Here is a 15,054-nt window from a genome sequence, read left to right on the forward strand (position 1 = left end):
CGCCACGATAAAGCATGTGTCACAATAAAGCAAGTCATAGGGACTTCTGGGGTTCACAGTACATATGAAATTATGGTTACACTGAACTATGTAGTCTATGAAGTGTGCAACAGCAATCTGTGTGGAAAACCATTTGCACACCTTAATGAGATGTGACAGACACAAGTGAACAGCTGCTGCTGGAAAATGGCACCATCAGACCTGCCACAAATCCTGGATGTTAGACATGCGCGTCTGCAGCAGCACCTGCAGCGCCCACGATGGGGGCACGCCCGCCCGCAAGCAACCACTCGGCCCGAGGTGGCTGCGAGACTAACAAATGCCCATGAGACGGTGCCCGTTCCCCTCACAGCCTCCACTGTACTTACTTTCAAATTCCTGTACCACTGGGGTTCGGTTGCTGGATTTGAGATTCACAGCCCCTATCAAGCAGCCTGAGAGGAGAAAAAAATGAGAAACAAGGCAACTTTAAACAGCAACGAACCCTAGGACAGAGGTTGGCTTTTTCCCTTCTCTGTGAGCTACAATCACTAACCACAGAGAATGAGAAAACATATTCCAAAACAGCCGGAGATTTAGCAAGTCAGCTGCTTTGTGTCTCAATGTGGCCTTCACTGGAAAGAATCAAAGGGAAAGATCTGAGAATTCACTTTCCCAGAACAAAGCCACCTACACAAAAAGACTTTAGAGCTCTAAGAGTTCCTTCGTTCTTACGAGTCATTGTCACTCCTTTCAGCATGACCCAGCCCCACAAGGACGTGCTTGTCATTCTTCCACCCGCCTCTCCCCTCTTCTAGGCTTCCAATCCAGGAAAGGCCCTGAAAGTGCCACATGGCACAGCCCCTGGTACTTCCCTCAGGAGAGCGTCAGCACTGTGTGGGGACCTCTGTCAGCTAGCTCGACGTGTACACCTTGCTGCATTACCCATGTACCTAGCCTAGTGATTCCCAACCATAGGAAAAGTTTCCACCAGTCTTTGTTAAAATGACGAAAGTAATAACATGATCATTCTCATGATGCTAAGCTGAATGGAGCTACTGATGAAACCAAGGTGTGCTATTTGCACAGAATCCCTTGCAGAACTAGCATTTGATTCTCTGTGTTTCACAAATACTAGACACCTTCTCAACCAATATTTCTGAAGGGAGGATCACCTCTCTTTTTACGACCACCTCTGGGAAAATTATGCAATCCCCAAAGACCTTTACACATAAAACCCTAAGGGCTCTGAATCTTGGTTTCTCAGCGGAACCTCCAATAGCTGCAGAAAGACCCATACTCCTAGCTGCATCCAAGCTGTATTTGAGATGAGACCGCAGTTCGCCAGCCATTATTTTATTTTTCCTAATCTTAATGGTTCAGCTACATGTATACATTCCAGGTAAGTATTTTGATTATTTCTCCTTCAGTAACACTTCATTAATTATAGTAAATGCTGTAAAGTATCTAATGAAAGGGTTGAACATCATAAATATACCTGACTTGCTATTATTTTCTCAAGCCTACAAAAGGCTGTGGAACCAGAACAAGTGGAGATAATTTGATTGTTCTGGTTAGTCATGGCTATTCCTTTTGGAGACCAGAAATACATTCTGTGGAGATATGGAGAGTTTGTACTTCTTCAATTTGAAAGCTCACAGTGGTCAACTAATAGTAATGTATGATGCTCAGAATATCTGCCAAGGTCACATGTGCTCCTTCTAGGAAAAGTAACTGCAGAAGGTTCTATCAGTAGGACAGGATCACTATGATTCAGATGATGAGACACCGGGGCCTGGTTACAAATGATGATAGCCAGGGATCAGATTCCCACCCAAAGACTGGCTAAGGTGCTTTAGAGGAAAAACATGAGAGCTTCGCCCAGGAGGATAATGACTGGACAGTCTAATCTGATACTTCTCTTAATAAGTATGAAGCAAAGCAAAATAACAAACAAATTAGTTTACAGTCACAAGAGAATGATAAGTTGTCTCATCAAAAAGGGAAACACTGTAGTTGGTAACAGATGAACCAGAGAACAAAAAGGTAACACTAAAGTTGCTGTAGCACCTGCAGCAATGTTTCACTTCCCGGAAGGCTGAGATTTGTTCTTTACAAGGGACTTCTGAAGGTAAACTTAACCTGTGGGGTTTCTAGACTTAAATAGCCGGCTTGGCTACCATCTTGGTTACGTGCAATTCTGCATTCAAACACAAGGTCAGTCCAGAGCAATCAATTAGTTACAAGGCCCCTTTCAAATTTTACAAGAACAGGATGCTTTATCTCTTGGAACAGTGGATATGCACCCCAAGGTATGACCATGAACAATGCGGGGAGGGGGCACACAGTGCTGAAGCATGACTTTGTCTCCCAGAGACTGCTGATCACTGCAGAAAGCCTTGTCTCTAAGACTGGAGCCCTGAGTAGAGGGTCTGGGGTCTGGCTTCCATCTCAACAGTGAGTCATCAAGTGGATGTCAGCAGACTCATCTTCCCCCTGGGAGCCCCAGATAAATATGCACATTTGCTCAGTTTCTCCTATCCCTTTTTCTTTGTTCTACTCCTGCATAACTGGCGCTTCATTCTTATATCAATAAAGGCCAGGAGCTCACCCTTTCAACAGCACCCTACATAGTGTGGTCTGCTCCACTGGTCAGTGCAGTGTTGTCAACATGATATTAACCTATCCGATTTGCTTCTTAAAACCTCAAAGCAGTTAAGGTACATAGACCCAGATAATGGAAGTTGTTTTTCTTCTATTCCTCAACACAGTGGCAGAGATAAATGTTCCATATTTTTAAGTACAGTTGACATTTAACAGTTTCAAATGTATAGCAATGGTTCAAATCAGAATATACTGAGAAATGATTCCCACAATAAGTCTAATTAGCATGTCACCATATATGTGGTTATAATTTGTGTGTGTAGTAAAAACTTTTTAAATCGATTCAGCAATTTTCAAATACGGAATGCAGTGGTATTAACTATACCCACCATGCTGTACGTTCCATCCTATGACTGACTTATAACTGGAAGTATATCTTTGGCCACTTTCACCCGTTCGTAGTGAAACTCTGGCCTGACCAACTATGCTAGGTAAGTTTCACAGGCAGCTGCTAGTGCCAGTCGGAGAAGACAATATGTCCCAAGAAGGTTCAAGAGTAGAGGACAACCTCCAGCAAGTAAAATTCTAGCTTAAGTGGCCATCCACGATGGCTGAGCCCTAGCCCGATAAGGTCGAGGTTAGGAATTCTTCATAAACCATGCTTAAACTTATATTCTTATTTTAAGATGGAACAAAGGATTTTTTGAAAGGAGCAAAAGTAAACTGCTATAGCATCTATCACATGTAGCTGTCCTATTTAAGCTCACTTCCATTTTGAAATGTCTTTCAGACTAAGCTCTTTGGAAGAATCCATTCACTCAGCAATTTTTATTTAGCACCTATTATGTTACAGATACTGGTCTAAATACTAGGGGACGGTATATGAATATACCATGCTCTCATGGAGCTTAAATTCTAGCCTAAAAGACAAGGATCAGGGCCCTCCCTGGTGGTGCAACAGGGTAAAGCACATCTCTACAAAGCTAGCCACACCTACCTCACAAGTATGATCCCCGCCAAAGTGACCCACATGGCATGGCAGACCTCTCCTGACCTGCCTGCTGTTCCCTTCAGCAGTGTACTTTGTCCATCTGCCTGTCCTGTTCCCCACTCTGTCCCTGAATCCTCTCACCACCCCTGCCTGCACCTCTGGCCTGTATCCCAGTTCTGTATGCATAAATAAATAAATCTTAAAAAAAAAAAACAAGGATCATTTATTCATGTTTATAGTTTCAAGTTTAGCAATGATTGATATTTAGTAGGTACTTGAAAAGAGCTTACTGAATAAATGAATGTATATTTTTATATTCCAGATTGGACTTCAACTTTTGTTTTCCAGAAAATCATTTGTTTGAATTCAGTTTGCTCACAGAGCTATGTTTTCTTCATCCTGCCCAGGTTAGGTTACTGAATCTTGGTCTTAGAAGATATGTGCAGCTGTCTATTTCTATTCAAAACCTCAGCCAAGTTTAAGACTCCCCCCTGCAGAGGCAGGGATAGTAAGTTCCAACTATAATAAAGCTTCAACAGTGATTATTTCAGTAACCTATTACCCAGTTTCACACAATGATGTATTTTCATAACTGTGACACGTCAAAACCAGAAAGGGACATCTGTAAACTAATTTTTTTATCACATTGTGAAGACTTGTCACATGTGAAGATGCCTGTAATCACCACTGAATCTACATACAGAACTGTTCTATCCAACTGTCTGTCTGACTCTCACCAACCCCAGCCTCTGGCAACCATTCGTCTGGTTTCCATTTCCATGATTTTGTCATTTGCAGACTGTTATAGATATGGAAATCTACAGTAGGAGACCTTTAGAGATGGGCTTTTATCATTCAGCCTGAAGCCCTGGTATAGCTATCCAAATTGTGTAAACAATACAGTAAGTCCTCACTCAGCTTCCACTGGTTCTAGAAAAGTACAACAGTACATGAAACCATATACACCAAAGTCAAATGCATTCACAAACAAATCCAATGAGAATACCTATGTGGCCATTACAAGTTTTGCAGTGGCCTGTGTGCTTCTTGCATTTCATTGATTATTTAGTGTTTTGAGCTTCTTTCAAACTTGAAGTTCCTTCACGTCTTTAATAGCTAATAATAATGAAAGAGATGTCCTTCAACACCAAGAACTGAAACACCACCCTTGCCCCCAAACAGAAAACAAACAAGGAGAACAGGCCCCTCTCCAAGTCTCTGCTGACTGGCTGTGGGCAGGGCTCTCCCTCACGCCTCAGCCAGGCTTGCTCTGAGAACAGGATTACCCTGAGATGGCAGGTATGTCCTAACTTCTGAGCCTCCCCACAGTTTCTCCCCTGGATCTTAGTGACTTGCTGCATGTCTCCTTCCAAAATCTCTTCAAATAGTTGTGGGTTTGCCTTCACCTTGTAGCTTCAGCAAATGGGGCCTGCTGCTTCTCCCACTGTCTTCCAGGTTATGTGAGACAAAAGACAAGCACTTTGTGTCAGTCCTTCAGGTATGTCCAGAAAGGCTACATCTGGCAACACAGTAATTTGCAATCGTCTTCTTTGCACCCTCCAATTTGAGGTGTGCTATGCGAGGGAAAGATAAGTAAAAATATCTCAAAAGTTTCCTCCTATTTTAAGGACTACTTTTCCTTGACTGGGCATTTGACTGTTTTTTGAGAGTTTCTACAAAGCAGATTCAGTTTTCTGCTAGCTTGGTTGTTTTTGTTTGTTTGTTTTTCCAGTGTTTCTGTGGAAGAACAAGAATCTCCAATTTCTTATACTGCTTCTAGCTGATGCCCCTCCAAGCCAGTTAGCACTGTCATTATTTTAGTCATTCTTACTCACCACTTCCCAACCATCATACCTGAGATGCCAGAACTTTTTGGAGATGTTATGGACTGTAAGGTGGAAAGAGACAATTTCAATACAACATGGTAAGTGGCATGACAAGAACTTTCAAATGTATGACACAGCTGGCCAGGAGCCAGGGTCCTTGTGTAAGACTGTTGGACTTGCAGTCTTTACTCTGTCAATGTTTTCCTCTGACAAAGCAGCTCTCACTGTAAACAGAAGTTGGCATTTTTGGCTGCCAGAATTTCCCAAGACTTAACTGATAAAGTAGACCTAACAAATGTGTTTTCAACCTCAAAGAAATAGATGACCCAACCTAGGACAGAAGTAAACATGCAACGGTATGCTTGTAATTCTATTTTAAAGCTCTTCTACAGGCCAAAGGTACAGACTGCTATCAAGAAATCTAGGCCCAATTTTTTAAAATCCTATTGACTTTCAGTGTGATTTTGTACCTCTCATTTTTCCCAACTGTAAAACGTGAAAAACACTCCCCTTTCATCAATAATGAAGATACACACTTTAGAAGAGGAGTCACTAAAGGTCTTAATCATCAGTGTAGCCAGTGTTCTTCTAGTGCACCGATAAACACAGAACTTCAATTTGAATGGCTTGAGCCAAGGTCAGAAAATACAGTACCCTGACTACGATGAGTGTAATAATGCAAATGAGATACCAAGAATATCCAATGTAATGTGTGTAGTAGGTGAAGGAGAAGTGGGTTCAAAAAGAGAAACGACTGAGTGGAAGGTGGAGGGAAGGAAAAAAGAAGGGAGGGAGAGAAGAACTTAAAAGGAGAGGCTCAAACGACTAATAAAAATGAGAAAATTAATGAAAGCATAAACATGATTCCTGATGTTACACCAAATCCAGAAACTTGATTTTTAAGCATCAATAATATTGAATTCATAGCCGGCAAAGGCTGTGGGCTTCAGGCTCGGTGGTATTTACATCTGAGGATGCAGACACAAGGCCCTACCCAGGAGGCTCCTCTGAAGGTGAGCAGGGATGAGAAAGGCTCAGAGAACCACACAGGATGACATTTCCAACTGGGCTAAGGAGATGACTTAACCTCAGGCTGTTATGTTTTCAAGCTGATAATATTTATAAAGATACACCAGGTCAGTGTCAAGTCAAAGATAAAACCCAGGAAGGAAATGTTTTTATTTCTTCCTTTCTTATGTTGCTGTAAACAGCACTCAACAGACTCTGCTTTTATTTTACAAGCAAAAAGTATGAGTTTGGTTCACTGTGAAAGTGAGTATGTGCTTTCTGTTCATAGGTCCCTCATACTCAACACTACAGCAGAGGGGGAGGCAGAAGGGGCGGAAGACTGGAGGAGACACAGCTGGATGGGACTGGCCTCTGTAGTGCTTATCTCCTCTGTGCTGTGTCTTTATATATCTATAGATAGATAGATAGATATATGTATTTACATCATTTTATACATTTTCTTTTTCATCTCAATTGTAATCCCCATATGTTTCCCATCACCAAGTCACCCATGTGCCATCACCATAGTCCAGTGCACTTCCCTCCCCCCACCGTTTTTGATCCCATTCCTCACTCCACTCCCACAAAATGCCTCTGGTATATGGCTATTCATTATTCCTATTATTTTCTCGCCTAGTCCATTATACTCCTGCTATGAGCGAAACCATCCGGTATTTTTCTTTTTCTTTCTGGCTTATCTCACTAAGCATGATCTTTTCCAGCTCCATCCATGTTGTGCAAAACACATGTGTTTCTTTTTATTTGGCTGCTGAGTAATATTCCATTGTGTATATGTACCACATCTTTTTAATCCACTCATCTACTTTTGGGCATTTGGGCTGCTTCTATGTTTTTCCAATTGTAAATAAAGCAGCAATAAACACGGGGTGCAGGTATCTTTTTGAATCAGTGTTTTTGTGTCTTTTGGGTAGATACCTAGGAGTGGGATTGCTGGGTCCTAGGAAAGCTCCATGTTAAGCAGTTTGAGGAACCTCAAACAGTTTTCCATAGTGGTTGTACTAGTTTGCATTCCCACCATGTGCTGTGTCTTTTTATTGTTATTCTAGAAGTGGCAGCTGTCACTCCATTCTCCATTGGGCTTACTCTTTTTAAAAATAGGAAACTCATTCTGTATTTCCAGAGGCATCAAGTTTTATAAGAATTTCTTTTTTTTAAGATTTATTTATTTATGCATACTGAACTGGAGTACAGGCCAGAGGTGCAGGGGCAGTGGGAGGATTCACCAAAAAACAAGAGTAGAAAGCAGAACAGGCTGAATGATGAAGTACACTGCTGAAGGGAGCAGCGGGCAGGTCACGTGAGGTCTGTTGCGCCATGTGGTTCACCTCCGGCGCCGGGGATCAAACTCATGCTGAAGTAGCTTTAGCTTCTTAGAGCTGTGCTTTAACCCACTGCACCACCAGGGAGTGCCCGGCATCAAGTTTAAATGGCTTATGATAATGGCATTATTTCTTATTCTTGAAACCAAGGCCATCAGAAATGCCACAGTTCCAGGGGTACAGAAAGAAGCAAAGATGGTTCCAATCCATTCCCTATAGCACTCCTTCAAGACAGTAAGAGCAAGTGGAATCAATGATACCATTTCCAGTTTAGAAGGAAGGAGCAAGGTGACTGGCACAGGCAGTAAAATTGGTGCCCATTGTATGCCAAACTCCATGACTTACAAAACACTTTCAATACACTGTATTGCCTGCAATTCCTTATTTTACCTACTACTCCACAAAGATTTAATCCACATTGGATTGGCTTTCTATGTGTGTGCATGACAAGAAACATGGTAAGAGATGAAGAAGGGAAAAAAAAAAAGAAAGATGCGAGAATTCTTATTCTAAAATCTAGCCAATTATTTCCCAAGTGCTAATTGACATTAAGATGGGCCAAAGGTAAGGCTATCCTCCAGTGCCTCAGGGCCATGTTATCACCAACACATTGATGCAAACACTTCCCATTATATGGGGGCAGAGGTAACCCAACAGCGTACTAAAGTCAGCAGGACCTGGAAAGGAAGCACAATGTCAGGGCTCTGAAAAGGTGCACGTGGGCAGATTTATGCCATAAAGAGCAGTGTGTAGCACACGCTTTCTATACAGAAAGACCTGACCAAAAACAGTACTCTGCTGTCCTTGCTGTCACAGGCTCCTCTGACCACCTCCATCTGCACAGTCCCCAGCCCAAACCTCAAAGGCTCCCCACATGCTGTGCATAGGCTGCATGGAGAGCCGGGCTTGGGGGCAAGGTCCTACTATGAGAAGAAATGGCACAGCCAGTCCCCTGCCTTGAGCATGCAGGTACCGGCTGCCTGAAATCCGAGGGGCCTCTCTTGCTCTCAGAAATACATAAAGGAGCCCTGCATATGAAACAACCATTGGGACGGGCTCACAGGATCAGCAGGGAAAAACAAAACAAAACGAAACAAAGAAATGGTGGCAGGGCCAGCGCACACTGAGTCCATTCATCTGCATGAGTCACGGCCTCTGACATCAGCTTTGCCTCACTTGGTTAGGGAGCCCGAGCACACAGCACAGAGCCTGGGATCTAGGGTTCATTATCTAAATTCCACAATCAATTGGGCTAAGCAACTGGACTCAAGAATCGCAACTATCTCAAGCCCTCTGGACACTGGTCTACAAGAAAAACAGATGCTTTTTTTGCAAGGTCAAGGGTGGACTGGGGAAGGGAAGGCGAAGAGCTGGAGAGCAGTCCAGATTTTTCACATATAAGCAGCCAAATTTAGCAGCACTCAGGAAGAAGAGCAAACAGACCTGGGGAAGCGAGACCTGTACACTGACAGCACCTTATCTGACATATCACAGATGTGTTGGGAGCTGCTGCTTACGAGTCCATTCATTGTTCTGAGAGCGCACAATGCATATAACCACAAAGAAAAAGCCGAAAGCCAGTTCTGATTCCTAGTCCCTACTTCCCTGCTCTATTTCAAAAATGAGATTATTAAAAGGTATCTATAATTAAAAGACAGCAACAAATAGATGGAAGGAAGACCCAGAACTAAAAGGGAAATACAAGTCAGAACTGACGCCTAAACTTATATCGCTTAGTTCTACTGAAACCTTTTCCTCAAGGGAAGTAGCCTGTAGGAGGCTTCTGGAATGGCATGCAGATGGCACGAGCATCTTCAAGCCAGCCGCCTTCCTTCCAGCAAGCAGAGGGCACAGGCAGATGGGACAGATAAGGCTTGAGAGGAAATGCTGACTCTGAGTTCACAATGGCCTCTGGCGCTCACAGGCTCCTTGGGGATTATTCTTTGGAACTACTGTGTTCTTTGTCTGCCCTTTCCTTTCCTAACCGAGAACAATTTTAGCAGCTGTGGACAACAACTGCAGTTTATTTCAGTTTTGAAAGATCTTTCAAAAATTTTGTCAGCTTTTGGGGGATCCAATGCCAGACAAGTCATGAAAATTACCACAGGAGTCTGTTTAAAGTATCACCTGCCTCCTAGCCCTTGAGCGCTTGCACCCCAAATTCAAATTCAATGGCTTCGAAAGGTGTGAATCTCTAATTCTCCCCCAATACTTTCAAGTTAATGTAAGTGCAGCCCCATCCGGGAAACCCTACAAAGCCTGTCCTGTGTCAGGGCCCAGTCTAGATCTGGGGCCTCAGGCTGCCATGAGAACGGTGACCACCCTGCTCCCCTATTCCCAACAACCGCTGGCTATGAAACAGCTCTAGATACTGGGGCAAAAGGAACAAGCAACAGCATAAAACATTACAATAAAAACTACACTTAAGTCATAACAGTCAGTGAAATGTTAGTCTCGGTCCACAAACTGCATCAGTAGAGACTGGCTTCTGATTGATTCTTCTAAGAGCCTTTGCTCATAGGTGCAGGCATCCCCCGCCCAGTGAGAGTCCGTGAACACTAAATTTCAGCCACTAACCAGACAGATCAAGGCCTCAAAGTGCAAACTATCTTTCTCTTCTTGAGAAAACAAAATCAATGTGAGCAGCAAAACAGGCCTGCTGGCTCATGAACTGGACACGGGTTGGGGGCGGGTGAGAGAAGAAGCTGCTTTCATTCTTCAACACGGTGACTATTTCACTGCAGAGACAGCTGAAAGAAAAATCAATGGTTCTGCATGATAAAAAAAAATCAATTAATTTGAGTTAATACTCATTCCTATAACCAAAAATGAAGATTTTTTATAACAAAATATTTTCCCTTCAAGTTAGATGTGTTGCCCTGTAAGGACTATTTATGTATGTCTGGTTCTCTACAGTTATATTTAGCCTTCTGGCATTCTGTCTCCTGCTCAAAAGAAACGTCTTCCTGACCAAGACTGGAGTACTGTGAGTGCACGTCAGCACGTACTTCACTGGCCTATTGGGATCCAGTTAACTATAAAATAGCAATGCAGGCATTCCATTGGAGAATATTTACGTGTTTATTCTTCCAGCCACTTCTGTGTACTTGCTTAGCAGACTCCATCTTAAAGAAGAAGATATGCTATGAAATGACATTTTTTCAACAATATCTCAGTGTCTTAAACAATTTTAAGTAACTTAAGAGCAAGGGAACAAAGTACATGTTTATGGTGTTTTCCAGACTCACTCACCCCAAGAACACACAGCAAGAACACAGTAAATCGATCATACATGGGTTCTGACAAGAGCATAGCCAGGTTTTGAAATTACTAACATCCATACTCACTTGAGTTACTCCTTCTAATAAATAGCATTTTTCATTATATATAGGTTCTATTTTCATTTTCACTCTCCACCACAGATTTCTCTTGAGAACCCTAATACACTTGCTACAATGTTTCTTGTTTTGCACCTCAAGTTTAGAGGAAAATCACCATAATTTTACCACATATATATTCTTCCATGAAGAACTCTTCCAGTGGCAACCCTAAATACGGAATTGGAGCAAAAACATGTGATATTCCACTATTAAGCTAACAGGAAGATATCAGATAAGATGCTATTAATTTAAGTATTCCATCTAATTTCTATTGAATTCTGCTATCTCCAAACCAAAGTCATCAAAGAATTCTGGATCACAATTTGAACAAACCAAGTTAGATAAAATCAGAACAAAGCTGTTAACTTCAACAGTAACCCCAGCACAAGTGTCTAAAGAAACAACTACCCGGGAAGGACTTTTTCTCATCCCCCTTCCACCTCTAATAAATAGGTGTGTACAGTTTATGCAGAAAGTTCAGGATTTACATAGGGAAGAAATTATTGTTGTATCAGTAGAAGCTGTGGGAGAAGACCAAAAGGTTCTAGAAGGGCTAGTCTCACATGCCCTTTTAGCTTCAAACCCCCAAGTGAAGTGATGGATACAGTATCTTCAACTAGAGTAGTGGGGATAAGGTTTAGAAAGGGAAAGAAAGGAAGGATAAGGATGGGGACTGGTGATAGTGTGTGGGTAACAGGCAGAGGAGAGTGGAGAGGAGGAAGGAAAAGAATTATCCAGAAAATGTCCTCACTTTCATAATAATGCAGCGGTTTTCCTTTTTTAAATGGTTCAGAAAGAGCCATAGAGTGGAAAAAGACTATACAACACTCTTAGCATCACTCTGCACTGAAAAAAGTGACGAGTATTAGACAAATACCTGCCACCATCTTGGCATGAACTGGAACTATCACTTTTTCTAACTGCAGACCAATCAGACCACTAGTAACATATCCCTGACTCTAAAACACGGATAAACACATACAATTCTCCATCTGTTGCAAATGAGACTCATTTTAGAGGCACTGAGGCATGAGCAATACATAAGACTAAAGACAAAACATGAGTCACAACATAGCTTTGTTCTGTAAAATATCTCATCTGGAAGTAAGTCATTTCTAACACTTGCCCAGAGCCTAAGACCTTGCAGAAAGCTACTCTGTGTGTGAGCCCAGTCCTGCAACACAAAGTCTGCATCTGATGACAGACTTTAGAATCAGAAAATTGTGTGCTTGTGTGTGTGTGTGTGTGTGTGATTATGCTACCATAAATAATTCAGTTGCATCTAAGTCATTGCAGGAATCCCATGTCACCTTTACGGTTCACTGGTCTCAGTACCCTCCAGAGGTGAATGGAACAGCCTCAGTTGCTACCATGGAAGGCAAATAATGTGTGTTGCCCTACTTTGGAATCTGCATGGATGCAACACCTCACTGTAGGCCTAAACATGGAAGGTAATTTCAAGAACCACTATAAGCAGATAAGGACCTGATATTTTTATTTTATTCTACTGACACATCAACAAGAGAATACATGCATGAATACATTAATACATGAGCTTTAAGTTTAACATATTAAAAATATGTATGAAATACTCCATGGTGACTAAGAGGCTGAAGGTAGTGAAAATGAAATCAAGCTAAGAAGACTGTTGCTTTGTTATCTTTCTGTTCTCGACTGACAAAAAGTCCGTGATGTGGCTTCCCAGAGAATGTTTTGCTCTCAAAATTGGCATCTCTAATTTTCTCATCTAAAATAGACAGCTGAACATCAGGAAATAGTTACCAAGTTTAAAAAAACCAAGGTCATTTCTCTTCACATGTTTGTATAAGAATTAGAGCAGTCCTACCTAGAACAGATTATAACCTCCCAAGTACTTCTCTTACAAGGGGATAGAAAAACCTTTTCTATTAATGAAAATTTTAAGATAAAACATTGTTTCAAAACAACAAATGCTAAAAGTATTAGTATTAACACCAACCTAAGGAAATACAAAGAAACAGGCCAAAGTAAGAGTAAATGTGCATGTATAGTGACACCATACATACATACATAGTCATGCATACGCCAGACTAAGTATATATAGTTTACTGTATCAATGACGGTATAAAGGAGCACACAAAAAGTGGAAACATGTAAAAAAAAAAAATGGGTGGGATACAGACATGAAACTCAGCCGAGTGTCCTTGCAGTGCCAGAGGCTGTCGAAATGGTAGCAGTGGCAGACTTTGGACAACTGTCAAGAGAAATGACCTCGGTTTTTTTAAACTTGGTAACTATTCACTGATATTCAGCTGTCTATGTCAGATGAGAAAACTAGAGATGCCAATTCTGAGAGCAAAACATTCTCTGGGAAGCCACATCACGGACTTTCTGTCAGTCGAGAACAGAAAGATAACAAAGCAACAGTCTTCTTAGCTTGATTTCTCAAGTGCTTGAATCAACCAAAAAAAAACGCTAGTGATTCCAGCTCTGGCTAACCTATGTTTTCTTTCATGTCAAAAGTTACTCTAAAAAATGATTTGACATTTGATCATTTGTTTTAATAACAAAATACACTATAAGGACCTCCCTGGTGGTGCAAGGGGTTAAGTCTCAGCACTGTGACGCTATCACCAGCCACTGCAGCACTTCTTGCTGGGCCAGGGAGCTGACTCACATGGCACAGCAGACCTCTCCTGCCTCACCCACTGCTCCCTAGAGCAGTGTATTTAGTACTGCTCCCCACTCTGTCTCTGGTGAATCCTCTCACTCCCCTCCCACACACACACAATATCTCTGGCCTACAGCCCAGCTCTTACATGCATAAGTAAATAAATATTTTTTTTAAATACACTATAAGAATCCAGAAAAAAATATATTTTAACAAAAAACTTTTTAAACAGAGCAGGTAAGGGGTTGTTCAGGTTGATTGCAAAGGGATGAAGGATAGAACTTTCCGGGTAAGGTACTGTGATGGTAACACACGACTAAATTCACCAAACCATTACAAGTGTAACTTCGATGTACGAATTGTTTTCAATGTATCTGTCCAGGATGTCTAGGAAACCAGGATGGACTACAGACTGACAAATGACACTAACTGTATTACAAATAATAGAATTTCACTTAATGGGGTCAGGAAGAGACGACATAAATACTTGGGAAAATAATGTTTAGACTCCATATTCTAAGGGTACCAACAGAATAATTTTATACAAACACTGCAATGTAGTTGACAAATTTGTTTCTGACAACAGTATCAGCAAGCAACTCTGAAAAAAAAAATTAACTTGAAGAACAGGCTGAGCAAATAAGAACTATAAATATACCATAGAGCCAAGTTCTCAAAGTAAACCAGCTCCCGAGCCACAACAGACCACAGTAAATTTTAAAATCTATTCTCCGACCACAATGAAATTAAATTAGAAGTCAATAACAGAAAAGTATCTTAAAAATTCCTGATATTTGGAAACTAAATAACATACTTTTCAATAACCCAAAGATTAAAGAATACATTAAGAGGGAAATCACAGAGCATTGTGAAATGCATGAAATGAAAACATGCCATGTCAGAATTTGTGGTAGGCCACTAGCAGCAAATTTTATAGCTTTGAATGTCTGTATTAGAAAAGAAGAAAGGTCTCAAATCAATGATCTCAGTTCCGACATTATGAGAGTGGAAAGAAAATGTATCCAAAGTAAGCAGAATTGAGGAAATAATAAAGATCAAAGCAGAAATTATGGTAGGAAAAAACAAAACAGTGAAACCAAAAGCTGGTTCTTTAAAAGATTAATGAAGCTAATAAACCTTTACTAAACTAGAAAGCAGAGAAGACACAAATTACCAAGATCAAGAATGAGACAAGTGACATTACTATATTTATACGGTCACATTAAAAGCTTCTAACTTTGACTAACTTGGAGGAAAAATTTTCTTGAAAGACACA

General features: G+C 41.2%; 1 protein-coding gene across 1 annotated transcript in view; it reads right to left on the reverse strand.

Annotated features, from left to right (window-relative positions):
* The window catches only part of JAM3 (junctional adhesion molecule 3), a 59,656-nt gene that overhangs the window by 8,320 nt on the left and 36,282 nt on the right, over window positions 1-15,054 (reverse strand). The window contains exon 2 of the mRNA XM_004689082.2: window positions 369-434. Within this exon, the coding sequence (XP_004689139.1) occupies window positions 369-434 (66 nt within the window). The remainder of the gene's footprint in view (window positions 1-368; window positions 435-15,054) is intronic.

The sequence above is a fragment of the Condylura cristata genome, unplaced genomic scaffold (assembly GCF_000260355.1).
Source record: "Condylura cristata isolate star-nosed mole 26May11 unplaced genomic scaffold, ConCri1.0 scaffold00025, whole genome shotgun sequence".
Taxonomy (NCBI): Eukaryota; Metazoa; Chordata; class Mammalia; order Eulipotyphla; family Talpidae; genus Condylura; species Condylura cristata.